At 41.4% G+C, this 16,983-nt stretch overlaps 1 protein-coding gene across 6 annotated transcripts in view; it reads right to left on the bottom strand.

The window, feature by feature from the left end:
* The window catches only part of SPTAN1 (spectrin alpha, non-erythrocytic 1), a 92,162-nt gene that overhangs the window by 29,258 nt on the left and 45,921 nt on the right, over positions 1–16,983 (bottom strand). For all 6 annotated transcript variants that reach the window (XM_075015049.1, XM_075015048.1, XM_075015053.1 and 3 more), the window contains 16 exons: positions 16,869–16,889; positions 15,316–15,351; positions 12,589–12,636; positions 11,630–11,721; positions 9,964–10,108; positions 9,647–9,828; positions 9,381–9,480; positions 8,983–9,180; positions 8,740–8,886; positions 7,984–8,087; positions 7,674–7,836; positions 3,780–3,911; positions 3,297–3,434; positions 2,836–2,940; positions 2,476–2,684; positions 112–232 (listed from right to left, as the gene is read on the bottom strand). In XM_075015049.1, coding sequence (XP_074871150.1) covers positions 112–232; positions 2,476–2,684; positions 2,836–2,940; positions 3,297–3,434; positions 3,780–3,911; positions 7,674–7,836; positions 7,984–8,087; positions 8,740–8,886; positions 8,983–9,180; positions 9,381–9,480; positions 9,647–9,828; positions 9,964–10,108; positions 11,630–11,721; positions 12,589–12,636; positions 15,316–15,351; positions 16,869–16,889 — 1,941 coding nt within the window. The remainder of the gene's footprint in view (positions 1–111; positions 233–2,475; positions 2,685–2,835; positions 2,941–3,296; positions 3,435–3,779; positions 3,912–7,673; positions 7,837–7,983; positions 8,088–8,739; positions 8,887–8,982; positions 9,181–9,380; positions 9,481–9,646; positions 9,829–9,963; positions 10,109–11,629; positions 11,722–12,588; positions 12,637–15,315; positions 15,352–16,868; positions 16,890–16,983) is intronic.

Genomic DNA, 16,983 nt, shown 5'->3' with positions numbered 1-16,983 from the left:
GAACAGACACAAGCAAGTGCTAAAAAATGTACTTACATAATTTGTGTTGGAAACAACACAACACAGTAGTACCTCATGGAACAGCTCTTCATCCAACTTCATTTTTATTACCTGGATGGCAGGTTCGTGAGCAGCCAGTTCTGCTTCCAGACGTTTGTGTTTCTTTCTCAGGTTCTGCACTCCAGTTAGGTCTCTGCCATAGTCCTCTGAGCTAACCAGCAGCTTCTTCTCTCTGAATCCAAGAGATGAAAAGGGATAGAAGGGTGAATCAGTAAAGTTATACCTTTAAAGATCAAACTAGACAGATACAGCCTCTGCTACGGAAAACCTGAAAACAAATAAATGAGGATGTTTCCTACAACCCAACCCCATCAATGCCTTGGAAGCAATAAGCTATGCACTTGACTTATAAATATTAGTCAAGCAATTCAGTTCCCAACAATTTGGCCAGAACAGTTTCGAAGAGGGGACAGGACACTCCTTCTACAGACTTCTAGATACAGGTTGAACCTCTCTAGTTCAGCACCCGCAGGACCTGATGGGTGCTGAATGAGATTATTTGCTGAACCACAGGAGGTCAATATTCTCTAGTAGCATTACAAACACTTCTACTGCTTACTGAGCTCTTAGAAGACATTTAGGGGTAAAGTAGAGCCAAACAACAGCACAGAATGCTGGTGGTTACAAACAAACTATATGAGACCACAGGAAAGTTGGCCGCACCCATGATAACTAACTAAAATCATGCTGGAGCAAGGATGTCACCAGACCAGAGAGAGTACAGGATGAGAGTGGTTCAGCCCGTACAGAACTATCCTTTCCCTCCCTCCGAAGAGATAATCAACTATTTGCATTTGTAAAGATTATTCTCCATTGTGCAAGATCCTTTCACAAACTTGAAAACAGCTACAATTTTCAAAACTGGATCATTTTTATTTGGCTAACCTCCACATTATGACGGAGTGGAAAGAAGCACATTTCTTATTTCCTTGATTATACATCAGCTGTATCAGTAACATCAGCATATACATGGACACCTCTGGAAAGAATTTTTCCTTAATTGTTATCACAGCCCAAAATATTAAAACTAACATCTGCTTTCAGCAAGCTCACAAGTGCCTTTTTGGAAGAAAACAGAGGCAAGAGTTTAAAAAACACGGAGGATTCACAAGACTTTTACTAAGGATTATAGTCAAAACTCATTTTCTCCCCTAGAACTGAACATACTTCCTGAAGCCTGACCACATCCAGTAAACTCATATCTGGCATTCTATTATCCAGAACTCTCAAACAACTAGCATTTTAACCATAAGTAAATTTTAGTTACGCTTTCTGTAAGTACAATACAGTGAAAGTAAATACAAATAAATACAGCCAATACAATATAAGTTTACAGTGCAATATACTATGGTTGTTGATAAAGTATTCTGTACACACTCATCCCTTGTTAAATGAGTACTTTACTAATGAATACTCACTAAAATGAGGGACGCACATACCTACCTTTGTTCACTAGACCAGTGAACTCCCCGCTGCTAATACGAGCCTTATCCCACTCTCCACAGACCCAACCCGCAGCGCAGCAGCTTGAACCACCTGCCAGCCCCACAGACCCCACCCACACAGCCTGAGCCCCTGCCAGCTCCAAGGCCCCAACCCACAGCAACCTGAACCCCACCCCCCAACCCCCCTGCGGACCCAACCCACTGCAGCCTTAACTCCCTCTGCCTGTCCCATGGATCCAACCTGCCACCAGGTTTTTAACCCTCCCTCCCGCTCATGACCCCAAACTAACCCCAGCCTTTAACCCTTCCCAATCCCCCACAAACCCAAGGTTCACTTACCTTTCAAAAGCAGCGCCACATGCTGCCACTCCTTCGCTGAGTTACAAGCACAAAACGAATCAGAGACTTTTACATGTGTTTCAATGGGAATTTAGTGTCCCTCTTACAAGTTTTCGCTCACAAGCAGAAATCTGGGAACCAACTGTGCTCTTATAGCAAAGGATGAGTGTACTTTTTGTTTGTTAATATCTTGTTTTTCTTTAGTATTATGTGTTTCTAGACATAACTCTCTATTATCCAGAATATCTGACTATCCAGCAACCTCCCAGTCCCAGGGCTGCCAGATATGAAAGAGTTTATTGTGTATCTGCAGACCTGAAGATCACACCTACACTAGAGTTGAAACCACTTCTGGCATTTTCCACAATCAGAGTGGGCAAAGATGTGTGTATCTGTAGCTGCATTATAATTCCATACTGCAGATTATCTAGACAGGGAGGCACGGACTTGATGAGGGTTAAGTAGCCTATGACATAGATTAACATGGTTTTTGGGGAAATCATCTTCTTCCTCACTGAAAAAAGGTAAAAACTGTTCTGTGAACACTGTTAAATACATTTGTTGATAGCAAGGCTTTAAATAAAGACACGACCTCAGACGATGCTACATCTAGAACTTCTGAAGTACATACTTGATCCAAGACTCCTCATCGTCCATGTCTCGGAAGAACTGATGCAAGCGGTGGGACTCATTCAGTTTTGAACGGCGAGCAGCTGCCATGTTCTTGATCCGCTGGAAACGTCCATTAATAGCATCTCGCTTTTCCTTTACTTGGGAAGTGTCAAAGGCGCTGCTGGTCATCAAGCTGTCAGCCTGACCATTCAGGTCCTTCAGGCGATCCTGGAATCACAAGTAAGGAGTGTGTGAAGAATAACCATCACAATTTTTGAGCATGTGGCTTCAGCAAAGGATCAAACAATCAGATTTCTCCTCATTTTCATGATATACACAGCAAATTTCTCTTCCTCTGTTAACGAAAGGAGATGTTTACCTCATGAGCAGATATGTCAGCTTCCAGGAGTTGGTGTTTCTTCAGCAGGTTATTTACAGATGCAAGGTCTTTTCCATAGTCTTCAGATGCAAGCAGAGCGTCCACCTGGAAACAGAAGACAATTACATATTGCACGACTGGTTATCTCTTCTGTCCCCAAAGCAAGTTAAGTTTCTGAACTTTGTTTCCCTGCTTGTCTCAGACATGGGACGTTTTATGAAAGCATGTGCTTCCTACCAACATCAGTGGGGGCAACGACAAGCATAGAAATTTCCCAAACATTTTTTTTTTAACCTCTCAAGAATTTTCTACTAAACAATCATTTTTACAGGCATATTGGGTACACAGTTTTTTGTTTTTGTTTTTTTTGGAGCACATCACATATCAACGAAAGGAGACAGTATTAGGGAAACTGCAGTCTCTTCAGAGTTTACAATCTTGAATCCAAGATGGTCAGATACCTCCGACAGCCAGAAGTCAAAATCCTTGATTCCAGTATTGAAATTCTGCTGCTTGTTCGCTTCTTTCAGCTTCTGGCTCTTCTCTGCTGATTTCTGCACCAGGAACTGCCACTGGTCAGCCAGAGCAGCTAAACGTGCCTGTTACAAAAAGGAGAAAATAAACATGAACAAAACAAAACCTCTAATAATTATAGCAAAGAAACACACAACGCACATTTAGTAGCTGTCTCCACAACCACAGATGAAGTTACTCATGTTATCCAAGAAATGTGTCTGTTGTCTGCCTTTCTATTTCACTTTTACTTTCTGACAGAAGAATCAGAAAACACTACTCATTCCTGAGCAAGAATGGACAAAACAGTTCTCATGCTCCATACCGCACAGTTAAAGAAGGATTTAAAAAGGAAGTCGTTTTCCTTATTCTAATAAAATGTAACTACAGATCAGTTGAAGAACACAAGGCATTAACTCTTCTATACATACCTTCACTGCATCCTCGCTGCCGGCACATGCTCCCCGATCAATGAGAGAATTCCCCATGTCAATGACTCCACGGATCCGGTCTGCATTGGCATGAAGTTCAGCTTCAAAGGCTTGGTGTTTCTGGTGTTTGCTCTGAATGCAGCAAAAACAAAGCTATTAAAGACTGAACATTGGCTCCTAAATTATTCTCATGGGTTGACAAGAGAATGCAGCAATTATCTGCATAGACAGACAATGTTAGAAGGGAGGGAGTTTATGTTTAGTGTAATCTGGGAAAATACTTAATGCCTTATGTAAAAAATCATGAGAATTCACATTGCTTTCTAGGCGTTTACATCATATTCATTACTTGGTCTCTTCTCTCAGCCTAAGTAAATGAGCATTAGGCTGTTTTTTAAATCAGCATGTCTACCCATGAATGAACATTCACACTTATGTTCCTATTTCAGCATTTATCCCCTACATTTTAAAGGGGGCTGCAACACATTTCTAATATTAAGTTTTGCTGGTCTCTGAATATGGATTTTTGGATCACAGAGCTCCTCTAAAAACATTGTGTATATGTGTACCCTGAAAATGGTGGCTTCCCCACTAATCAGTTCTAGAGGTTTATGACTTCCTATCCAAATCCATGGGTCAGGAGGGAAAAAGGCCCCATCCCAACCTGCATCTCTTCTACACAGCCCTCATATTATAAAATACGGCATTATCATCTGACTAAATTATGGGGTAAAACAATGAGTTAAGCATAGTTAGCAACTCAAGAGTATGTAAAAATACTTTGCTAGAAGTTGTGATTTGTCTTCACCAAAAATTGAAGGTACCATGAGAACAACAGGAGCCACAGAAAGATAGTTAATGAACAGTTTTCTTTCAAATTTACCCACCATAAGCATCAACAAAAATGGGACAAGAATGACAAGACAGTATTTACAAGAATCAACTCCACATGGTAGTACCACTAGAAACATGGGAAAAATACATTGTCCTGAGAGAGAATGGAATGTAAGGTGACTATTAGAATGAAAATAAAACAAGAAACAATGCTATTGCGCGTCCATGAAAAATTCTGCATGGCCTACTTATTTCAGAAACTGCTATTGCTGAAGGCTGTGATTATATAGTTCAACTAAAACACACCCATTCCTTAGCCTATAAATTCATTGCGCTGGAAAATGAGGTAACTTCTCACAGCACAAAATGTCAATCAATTACCACACCAAGACAAATTCACACGCTTGGGAAATGACAGATGATTCTGAGCAGTTACTATCCCTGCAAAGAGAAATCCTGCCTGAGTAATCTACTGGAATTCTTTTGGGGGGGGGGGGGGGGGGGGGGGGGGGGGGGGGGGAAATCAATAAGCATGCAGACAAGAGGGATCCAGTAGATATAGTATACTTCGATTTCCAGAAGCCTTTGACAATGTTCTTCACTAAATTTCTTAAGCAAGCAGTCATGGGAGAAGAGGAAAGGTCCTCTTCTGAGCTGAGTTAAAACATAGGAAACAAAGGGTACGAATAAATGGTCAGTTTTCAGAATGGAGAGGGAAAACTAGCGGCATTCCCCAAGGGTCCATACTGTGAACTAGCCTATTAAATTAATAAATTATTTGAAGAAAGGGTAAAGAGTGAGGTGGTAAAATTTGCAGATGATACTGAACTGCTAAAGATAGTTAAACCCAAAGCAGCCTGTGAAGAGCTTCAAAAGGATCACAAAAAACTACGTGTCTGGGGGAAAAAAAATGGCAGATGAATTCTAATGCTGATAAATACAAAGTAATGCATATTGGAAAACAATCCCGAAAATACGTATAAAATGATGGGGACTAAACTAGCTATTACCAACCAAAAGACACCTTGGAGTCATTGTGGACGGTTCTCTGAAAACATCCACTCAATGTGCAGAAGCAGTGAAAAAGGAAATAGAATACTAGGCATCACTACAAAGGAAGAGAGAATAAGAATATCTTATTGCCTCTACATAAATCCGTGGTATGCTCACATCTTAATTACTGCGGCATATGTAGTCACCTCATCTAAAAAAAAAGATCTCTCAGCACTGGAAAAAGTTCAGAAAAGGGCAACAAAAAAGATTAAAGGTTTGGAATGGCTGCCATGTGAGGAAATACTAAAAACAACTGACTCTTTTCAGCTTAGAAAGAGGAGACTACGGCTGTGTGTGAATATGACAGAGATCTATAAAATCATGACTGGTCTTCAGAAAGTAAGTAACGAAATGTTTTTTACTTGTTTTCTTAACACTAGAACTAGGGTCACCAAATGAAATTAATAGTAGAAGGCTTAAGAGCCAACAAAAAAGAAGTATTTCTTCACAGAATGCATAGTCAACCTATGGAATTCCTTGCCAGAGGATGTTGTGAAGGCCAGGATTTTATCAGGGTTCAAAAAGCTAGATAAATTCATAGATGACAGGTCCATCAATGGCTATTAGCCAGGATGGGAAGGAATGGAGACCATAGCCTCAGTATGTCAGAAGCTGGGAATGGATGACAGGGATCTCTTGAGGGATTACTTGCTCTGTTCATTCCTCTAGGACAACTGACATTGACCACTGTCAGAAGACAGGATACTGGGTTAGATGGATCTTTGACTTGACCTAGTATGGCCAGTCATATACTTTTGTATATAGATAGTGAAGCTTCCACGGCTTGAAATACAAGCTGCTTCCTTCGCTTTGTGTCCCTCCCTCCAAACTTAGTCATTCCTCCACTCTGCTTTGCTCTGTCCTCCTCCTTCACCTCTTACAATTCCTTCCACTCATCAGCCTTCCATCCATACTCTCTATTCTGCAATCTTCCCTCTACTTCTTCCACACTGCTATCCTGAAACCTGTAGGTAATGTGGACCTCCCACATTCACTGATATCCTTCCATCAGAAACTGACTTCAGACACAAATTGGTGGAATTGACATCATATAGCTAGAGGTTAAATCACCCCAGGTGATTCAGCAGGAATGAGGTGAAGACATGGTCAGCAGTGAGATGCTTGAAAAAGAGACTGACAACATTTGTTTCCTTATGAGCGACCCCTTCAAGAACTAATTAGTATTGCACCACAAAAATTAAACAGATCATGCAGAACATACCTGCAACATAAATGCAGAAGTAAATGGTGTTTAAGAGGCATAAACTAAGCAAAAAAGCCACATCCAAGGACACTGAGGCCTATGGTAACATATGTTTGAAGGTCAATGATCATTAGAAAATGGAAAAAATGGACAGATGAATAAATGGATGGAGCAACAGAATGAACACAACCAGATCTTGCGCTCACATATAATTTATACAGAGGAACAAGCACATACCATGGGCATTCCAACCAAACTACACAACTTACCAGCAGTTTGGAAAGCTATAAAACAGATTAAGAAGAGAAGAGTTCAGTGCAACTAGACTGATCCACATATCAGTATTAAAATACAGGAAATCACTTGAACTTTTTCTTTAATAATGAAAAACTAATCAAGATCTGCATCTTAAGACAGTTAAGTGGAGCTGGGTTGTAAGAGGCATAAATAAAAAGATACATTCTTATTTTACCATCTAGTCCCCGGGAAGAAGAGAGGATGTCTTATCAAATTTACATTGCAGCATAACTGCCAAGAGATATATATGATTTCAGGTAGCATGCTGATTATACTTATTTAAAAATAATTACTACCTCCTCTATGCATTTTGCATGTCTCCATAAGGAAAGGATTGTTTTATCTACATTTTCACTCCTTTGGAAGCTTAATTCCAAACGTAGTATGTTCTCTCTTTAATAAGAAACTGGAATTTTACTTTGTATATCCTGCCAACAGCAACAGGATATATCACATGGCATTAAACTTTCATTCCAGTTGAGTTTCTTGGTCAAATTATTATTCACCTGTATATTTGTGGGATCCTTATAGGATTCATCACTTGCAGTTTGGAGTTTTTCACTGATCCAAGCCTCTATTTCATCAACATCACGACTGAACTGCTGAAGGGTCTGGGATTCTCCCAGTTTTGACCTCTTCTCAATCATCTGAGCTTTCAAACGACGCCACCTGTACATAATTAGATATATGGTTCATACAGATCAGTATCTGAGAGAACAGGTATGAAGGAGACTATGTACTATTATAACAGCTGCAAATTACCTCTAAACAACTTCTTTTCCACAACTGATCTAACAATGAAAATAGTACACCAACCTGTCCAGAACCTCATTGCGTCTGTTAGAAATGACCCCTTTAGCATAGTGGTCAGCAGAAATCAGCTGATCAGCAAATGATTGCAGGGCAGCAATTTTCTCTTCCTGTTTAAAACAAAATGATGGAAATTGGGTGGATTCAGGTAACTCAGCAAAACCAAAAAGTCCCTGTGAAGAGCTGTGTCAGCAGCTACAGCAGGGCATCACTTTAAAAGAAGACTGGTATCTCAAAAAAATCAACCCTTCGTCAGGTCAAGAGAATGCTATATAAAAGCCAGTGGGAGATCGTGCAGCTTGGACATTGAGAAGCAAGTTTTTTTTGTCCTCTGTGCCAAAACTAGAGAGCAACTTCTCTCGGGGCAGAAAGGACTCTTCAAGGATTTAGAGAAAGTGGAGAGAGACACTGACTTTTCTGCTGTAAAAAATTCCAATAAAATATTAAATCCCTTCGGCTCTTCACAAGGAATATGCTGTACTGTGATTCTTGCTGCCCTAATTAGATAAATACATAATTTATGGAATCACATTCCTAAAGAATGAACAATAAACCTCTTATCTGCAGCAATAGCAGCTATTTCTCATCTTTATAACTAGTTTCTAAGATGCTAAATATTAAAGACAAATCTTTATAGGCTTCTAAACTTGAAAGTCATGTCACCACCATCAGATCAGTTATATCTTGCTGAGCTTTTAAAAAAGCTCTCAGGAATTAATGTAAAACAAAATTTAATAGCTGTCCCTTGGATACATCCCTGACCTGGACATTGATTGCTTTATCAAAGTCTTCATGTTTCTTGATAAGCGCTTCCACACTGTCTAAAGAGTCTCCTTTATCTTCTGTGTTCAAGAAAGCCTCCCGGGCAGCCATCCAATTTTCTGCTTGTTCACAGTCCCGATGAAACAGCTAAGGAGAAGAACACAGGCAGAAGACAGACCAGTGAGTGCTGCCCAATGGTGGGAGTAAGATAAATTTCCTTATGAAAAAATGACAGCCAAGTACCTGTAATTCTAGACACTGGTCCAGCATCATTCTACGTTGGACCCAGGCTTTCTCCAAGTCTGCCCGTTCTTGATCTAGAATGTCCAGTTTCTCCTTGATCTCTGGGCTGGCATAGTGTCCACGAGCTAATAGCTGCTGCCCGAACTGCTCAAATGCCTGGAATGTGCCAGCCCTGGCATCTATTTCAGTGCGATGTTCCTGAGGAGACAGAAAAGGAGGGTGAAGAGAAGAGGTTTAATAACTAGAAGAAGAATGCTAAACTGTGAGGAAGGATGTTATCAGTTTAGTTCTGGAAACATAAATGGGGAGTCACCAAAAGCCAGCTGCTGAACTAGTTTACTACCAGTTAAAAGTGAACATACACATCTGTTGAAAAAATGCTGAGGACTTTCACATACCTGGTGTCTCTCCAATAAAGCCTCAGCTCCAGTGACATCCTTTGCCAGTTCATCTGAGGACACCAGTCCCCGGATTCCATTGATCCAAGACATGAGGTCCCTGTAAACACAAAAGCAGTGAAAAAATGGGGGCTTTTTTGCTTGCATAACTCTCATTGTGGAAATGAGTTACCTTTCTCCAACAAATATTCAGTCCATGTTGTATCCTACATGTACTTACATTAAACTTACAGCAGGACCAGAGATTTGATCTGTTTAGTTTTTACCTGAAGTCACTGAGGAAACGCTGCAGGTCATGAGAATCCCCAAGCTTCTCTTTACGCTGATCTGCACGTTTCCCCAGGCTATTCCAGGCCTGATTCAGTTCAGTACACTTTTCTTGGAGGTCTTCAGCAGACTCTGGGTGCGACTGAATCAGGCGCTCAGCAGTCTCACCTAAAGAGTTCACCTGGCAATAAAGGAGGAGGAGTAAGAAGGAAGGCAGGAATCTTTTCTGCAGTTCCAGCATTACTGCTACAGTAACGTAGTGGTGGAACAAAAAGGGGTGGAGGGAGGGGAATATGCTCTGGTCTCTTAGTCTGACCTTGTCCCCAAGAGCTGCTAAGTCTCTCTCAAAGCCTTCATGCTTGCGCTGCAGGGCCTGCACACTAGCCAGATCATGTCCATAGTTGTCTGTATTTAATGCCTGATTCTTTTCTTCAATCCATTCCTTTGTTTCATCAGCATCTCTGTGTAAGGAAAAAAGAAAAACTCTGAAATGAAGAACATGCTACAATCTCATCAAACTCCAGATGGTCTACTTCCACAGACTCACAGGACTGGAAGGGTCATCTAGTCAAGTCCCCTGCAGGATGGCTCAAGGGCCACATCAGGATACTGAATTGCATGGAGGACCATGAGTTGCTCACAAAATTGGAGTTGGGGTGCATGAGGGAGTGAGCACTTGGGATGTGGGCGAAGGCTCCGGATTGGGGGCAGAAATGCCCACACAGGGGTGAAGGGTTGGAGTGCAGGGAGGGCACGAGGGCTCCAGCTGGAGGTGCAGGCTCTGGGGTCTGGACTGGGACCCAGGGATCAGAAGACAGGAGGGGAGTTTGGGAAGGAGTGCCGGGGTTACAGGCCCCAGGTTGTACTTACCTCCTTGAGCAACTCCTGGAAAACAGAAGCATGTTCCCCTTCCAGCTGGCTCCTATACAGAGGTGCAGCCAGGTGGCTCTGAGCACCGGCCTCTCCACCTCTCTGCAGGCACTGTTCCTATAGTGCCAATGGGAGCTTCAGGGGTAGTGCCTGGGTTGGGAGCAGGGCATGAAAAGCCTCTGGCTGCCCCTATGCGTAAGGGTCTGGTGGAAGGGGAACATACTGCTGCTTCCAGAAGCAGCAGCTCATGCAAAATGGGACAAATCCCAGACCCCAGTGGGAACCTGAAGGACAGATTTAAACAGCAGATAGGCAGGGGTGCTGCCATTGGCCATAGTTTGCTGCCCCTCTGATCTAGACCATTATGTACAGGTGCTTATCCAACCTACTCTTAAAAGATCATAGGATCTTAACTATCTAACACTGCATGTATGAATGAATGAAGCAGGAGAAATTAGTGACAGCTGTGAAAAAGAGTGGGGACAGACACTGGCATTTGCTAGGCTAACATATTAGCGAAAGAGGTAAAAACAGTGTTGGTGGCAGCAAGTGCAGACAACACAGAAGCAGAAAATATAGATGTGGGTGGCTAGGGAAATTCACATGTTTAGAAGCCTAATGTCAGCTATGCCAAACAACTGAAGGAAGACACTGTACTTGTGTGGGGTAGCCAGCTGGCAAAGGGATGGAGAAGAGAAAAGTTGCTGAGAGCAATTCTAGAAAGAACACGGCATGATGAAACTATTGCACCCCCCCTTAAAGAATCTCAATGATCTGAAAATAAAAGTTTTAAGTGGAATCCCACAGTGGGTTTCTACTGTAACACACAATGCCTCTGTCAGAGCACATGCCTCTGTCAGCAATAAAACGAAGACTGATAATTTTTAAATACTTTTTTTAATCCAAACCACAGATTAGGGAACTGCTCATCACTACACACTTAGTTCAACTGAAACAAATGGAAAGCGACAGTGGGTACTGGACAAGAACCTGTATGAGCTGCTGGCTGTTCTCTTAAAATTACATGTTTTCAGGTTAAACTAAACAAAAACTGCATGTAAAACACCCACTAAATATTATGTGATGTACCTTAGTCAGCGAGTGTTCCTTACCTGTGAAATCTCTGGACTTCATGAGCACTACCCAGCAGTTGGCTTCGCTCCTCTGCCATCTGTTGCAAAGATCTCCATTGCTCATTTAGTTCCTGAAAGTGAAAAGTAGAAATGAAGCCTCAGCACTGGAGCTGATGTTAAGTACATAAAACTATGTAACCTATTTCTTGTTTAGAAAAAGAAAACTTCATTATTCCATGTCATGCTAAAAGAAAACTTCATGACCTGAAATGTAAACCCAGTAAACATTTATTTTCTAATATTTTGCTCACTGTTCCAGTACAGTTTGACTCCTTAAGGTATTAAAAGTGCTTCAATTTTTCTTTAAAGAGGACCACATTTAAAGCATGGTTCCCCAGCTTTTTCATTAAACAGATTTCTTTGTAGAAACAACAATCTCTTGTGCTTCTCAGCACTGCTACCTCTCCATTTTGACTCCCTAAATGTTACATTTGGTAGATATGCTGAAAAGGCTCAGCGGAACACTGGCAGCGCCTGGACAATAGTTAAAATACTGGCACTTAAAGATTATGGTTGTCTTCGTAAAAATGTTACTCTTAAAACTTTAAGAGCACATAAGCAAACTACTCAGAACAGTTGGTGGTGGGAAATGAGTTAGGAGAGAGGCCAATGTTATCTTTGAGGATAGCTGCAAGTTGTCTGCACACGCACATCACTGGACCTCTATTTGTTGCTCTGACTACAGAAGAATGAGTTGGTTCAAGGAACTATACAGAAAGTTGCATTTCCCCCGAGACGCAAAAAGCAAGTAGCTTTATGGTACATATGTGCATGAAGTCCTTGAGAAGCACTTGCTGTAAATTAGCATTCATCTTAACGTGTTTATTCAAAAGGACATGAAGGGCAAAAGAACACAGAGGCAGAGAGGTGAACAACAAAGATGATGAAAAAAAGCTATTACTTTTCAGTGAGCAGATACACTACAGCTGGACTCTTACCTTGATGGAATTAAATGTGGCAACTGCGTGCACTATCGAACGTGCAGACTACAAACAACAAGCAGAAATAGTAAAAAATCAGTTACATGCCTACCCTAGCAATCAAATCTCATACCAAACAAACAAAAACTCAGACATTCCAACACAATTTAGTTTTGGTCAAAACCACAGATCTTGCAAGACAGGTTGAATGTAGGATGAACAGAAATACTCATGATTTTATAACTCTCAATTAAAATTGGTTTTAGTGTAAATTTTCTCTTACAGCATTTTGAAACGTGATCTCAGATGATGACAACTGACTGCTTTTTTATATGTGGCATAGCTACAGTTTATGTGGGACCCAAGATATTAGAATGACAAGGCGTTTGAAGTAGTATCTTATATCATACCAACCTACCATTTTTTTTTTTAAAACTAGAACCTCAGACTTATGAAAAACTTCTGTCATATTTAGCTGATTTGTCAGTTTTAATTTCATTTTTCTCTATCGCTGTTATGCACTTATCATGCCAGTTCACTTTCAGCACTATGTCCAATTCTGAAGAAGTGGATCTGCCCTAGATCACCTAATAAATTTAGTCAGTCTTTAAAGTGCTACGACTGCTTTTTTGTTTTAGGAATAGAGGTTATTCATAACTCTCAAATGTTGATAACTGAACAAAATGTCATGTTTCTTTCAAAAGTTTAGAAATGAACAATGACTTATTACAATAATACTGCTCTGTCTCCCCTCCCTTTTAAGTAGTTTAGGTTCAGCACAGTATTGTGCTTCCTTTCTTGGGGGGAGAAAGGGGTCCTCTTGTTGCTGCCTGATTGAAACACAAAAAGCAATCTAAAATTACAAAATCTAATTCAGTAGAACTTCAAAGTTATGAATTTAGCAGTCATCTGTATTTGGAACCAGATGTACACAATCAGCATATAAGTGACAAAAGATGTTTTAAAATTTATTTGTAACAGTTTAAGGTTTTACAGAGAAAAGTAATTTAAAACAGTGTCTGCTTATATTCTTGAAAGTCTCCCTTGGGTGGGGGAGTCACAGCCTTAATGACAGCTGAAAAGATAATATGGAACCTGAAAGGCAACTCTTGCAAATTGAAACTCTTAAAAAATAAAGTAAAACCCTTGATTTTACACACCTGGATTTAGCGGACTTTGGGAACAACAGACAACTGCATTGTTCCCAAAGTCCACTGGGGTCCATAAAATCCTACACCCCCCTCACCCAAAAAAAAAAAAAGTTAAGGGACTTACCACTGCTGCAGCCTGGAGGAGCCGCTGCCTCCCCAACCAGATGTGGGGCACATATGCAGGCAGATGGTGGGCACATATGTGCCCCACCCTGCTAGTAGGACCCTGTGGTGGCTCCTGCGGGCCAATCAATGTTCCCTCCGGCCACAGTCTCACAGCTCCAGATGTGCAGCGGGCTGTGGCAGTGGCTGCTCTAGTGAGTCATCGGGGGTTTTTTTTTGGTGGGGGAAGGGAAAGCCTGGGAGGGAGTAAACCCTTATTTAATGGGCTTTTGGGAATAACATACTTCTCCCCCCATTAGTCCATTAAGTCAAGGGTTTACTGTACAAAGAATGACTGGTGTCCAGCTGATCGAAGTTTAACTGATGTTTTTACAAAAATTACCCCAGCAAGTAATCAAGATATTCATAAAAGGTTAAGAAAACCTTGAGGCCAGTGGAAACAAACTGGATAAAATAATTGACTGAAACCTTTCCTGAACAGAGATTCCCGCAGGCCCCACATTCTTCTAGTACTAATGAAATAGTTAGTCACTGAATTCATTCCTTTATGTACACTGTACAATGGAAGGGGATCTTAAATCCTTTACTGTGAGATTGATAATATAGCTCCTGTTGGTAGATGACAGCTTAAAGGTCTGAACTGCAAATAATCTCTGTACAGAAGTGGAAATCAGTCCTCTTTTAAAAACCATCAAATGAAAAATGTTATTTTGCTACCACTGAACCTCTCTAATCCAGAACTCTCATCTGGCAACATCTATCATTTGGCATGATTTTTGTTACCCAGAAAACCACTTATGGGTGTGGCCAAGTTTCCTGTGGTCCCGTAAAGTTTGCTTACAGCCACAAGTCCTGGCTCTCAGTGTTCTTTGCTATTATTTAGCATAATTTACCCCCCAAATGTCTTCTAAGAGCCCAGTAACCAGTGGAAGTGTTGATAATGCTGCTGGACAATAATGACCTCCCATAGCACAGCAAATTCTCTCGTCCCACAACAGTCAGGTCCTGAGGGTGCTGGACAAGAGGCATTCAAGCTGTATTACTGTGTTTTATATATTAAGTGCAGTACGAGAATTCTAAAATGAGATTTATCTTGCTGAGGACCTGCTCCCTTGGTCACCATTGTGAGCATACTTGTAATGAAGACGAGATATGAGGAATGTTATGGGTGTTTGTTTATATTACCTCTGAGTCAGCAGCACCTGTGTTGTGGCTTTATAGTTTAACATAACGTGTGGAATTACATCAGTTAGTTTCTACTGACTAATCAACAGATTATTCATAATGTGCATTTTAAAAATCTATCCAAACAATCTTATCAATTTATCCTCAAGAAGGGACCAGGACAGCACTCCATTATTATTCATGAAGAAAGCAACGTGTGTTAGAAAGATGCAAGAGATGATGTAATGTGCAAGAATGTCATTACTTTTCCTATCTGTTGGATGTGCCATCGAATTATCAGACCTACCTTCCAAGGAGACGCTGTCTTGGAATCAGTTTCATCCTGTTTAAGGGAGATGGTTAAACGCATTAAGACAACAAAACAAGGAAGTTAACTGATACCCTATTACAGTTCGCCACACTTGTGACTGTCATCTTTCCCTATCTGTCACATTATATTATACAAAACTATTAAATAATATTAGAAAAACAAATACCTTCTGGACTTTGAATATACGTAAAACTGTGAAATGATATAGTAATCACAGACACAAAAGTGCGGCAAAACACGACTCACTGCAGCAAAGAAAGGCTAACTATAGAAAGGCTTTGAATCCCGCATAACCTGTAACAACCACTCCCCAGGGTGGCTGGGAGGGGGGGCAACTCCAGCTGTTTCCTGTGAGTAGCACACACACAGCGGCCCAGCCCTGCCCTGACACATTAGAGGGCGTGAGACCAAACCCCCATCCATGCCATGCCCTGCAGTGTTCCCTTTCAGCACGGGTGGTCTCAGTGCCCGCAGGGGTTTTCCTCAGGCTGACAGGCTGTCTCGCTTGGGTGAGCATCTGTTCCAATCACCTTGAGCATGTGTAATGAATTTGAAGAATTATTTCTTATGAGTTAGGTACGCACGCATTCACCACAATGCAGCATCCTATTCGTAAGGTGACACTATCCCCCTCCTAGGCTAAATATTGGACTCCCTGAGGGTGGGCATCTTCCTAGAGACTGAAATAGAGCATGGGGCTGTCCAAAATAGTTTGGATGGTCACCCCCTACTCAGGCAGTGGCTGTCCTGTGGGGGATGCCACCCTGCTTGGGAGGTGGCTCTCTGGCTGCAGTGGGTAGGCGTAGCTCCCAATTGCTCCATGCCTTGAGGTGCCAGGAACAAAGCTGTGACCCCACTGGCGACTTCCTCATGCCAATGCTCCTCCTGGCTCCCCCTAGTGATGGGGAGCCAGGCAGCAACTGCACTAGTCCACCTTCTAGCTCCCCTGAGTGGCAGGGAGCTGGAGATGTAGCTGCTCCAGTCTGGCTCCCAGCTTACGCAAGATGCAGCGAGCTGTGAACACTGGGCAATTAGACCCTTTGTTAAAATAAATTGGGACACTTCCCTGGCACCCAAAATATGGGGCTCACACAGCCAAAATGGGGTGGATGGTCACCCTGCCTATTTACCACATGGGGCAAGTAGTGAAAGTATTGGACACTGTGGCCCTATTAAAATTTTCAAAGATAACATTAAATTGCTAAGATATTTATATGCGCACAATGCTTTTGCAATTATTTTATTTTTTTTAAATGCATATATTCTAGGGCTACATGTGGTGCCCTGCTTTAAGTTGGCTACTGGTTTGAGATATAAGTATCAGAAGCTGAATATACTAAAAATATACCTTCTTCGTTCAAATTCAGGGTGATTAAGAGAATTTTTGTGTTGCCCTCATTATCAAGAAAGAGTTCTGAGAAACATGAACTATGACCCAAAAGGGATTTCAATCATGGGATCTGCTACATGTCCAAACTCTCTGTTAAAGATTTTGCTTGACAGCATGCAAACATCATAACAATGCTTACCCTGGGCATGCCATAGACTTCCTGTAAGGGGTAAAGAAAAAAAAAAAGTTATTTTATAAGTGAAAATCCAGAAAGATGTTGATTCTTTCTGAGGAAAGGGAAGGAAATGAGATGA

Source organism: Carettochelys insculpta, chromosome 21 (genome assembly GCF_033958435.1).
Source record: "Carettochelys insculpta isolate YL-2023 chromosome 21, ASM3395843v1, whole genome shotgun sequence".
Lineage (NCBI taxonomy): Eukaryota > Metazoa > Chordata > Testudines > Carettochelyidae > Carettochelys > Carettochelys insculpta.
The sequence above is the reverse complement of the archived record's forward strand: the minus strand, read 5'-3'. Positions and strand labels throughout refer to the sequence as shown.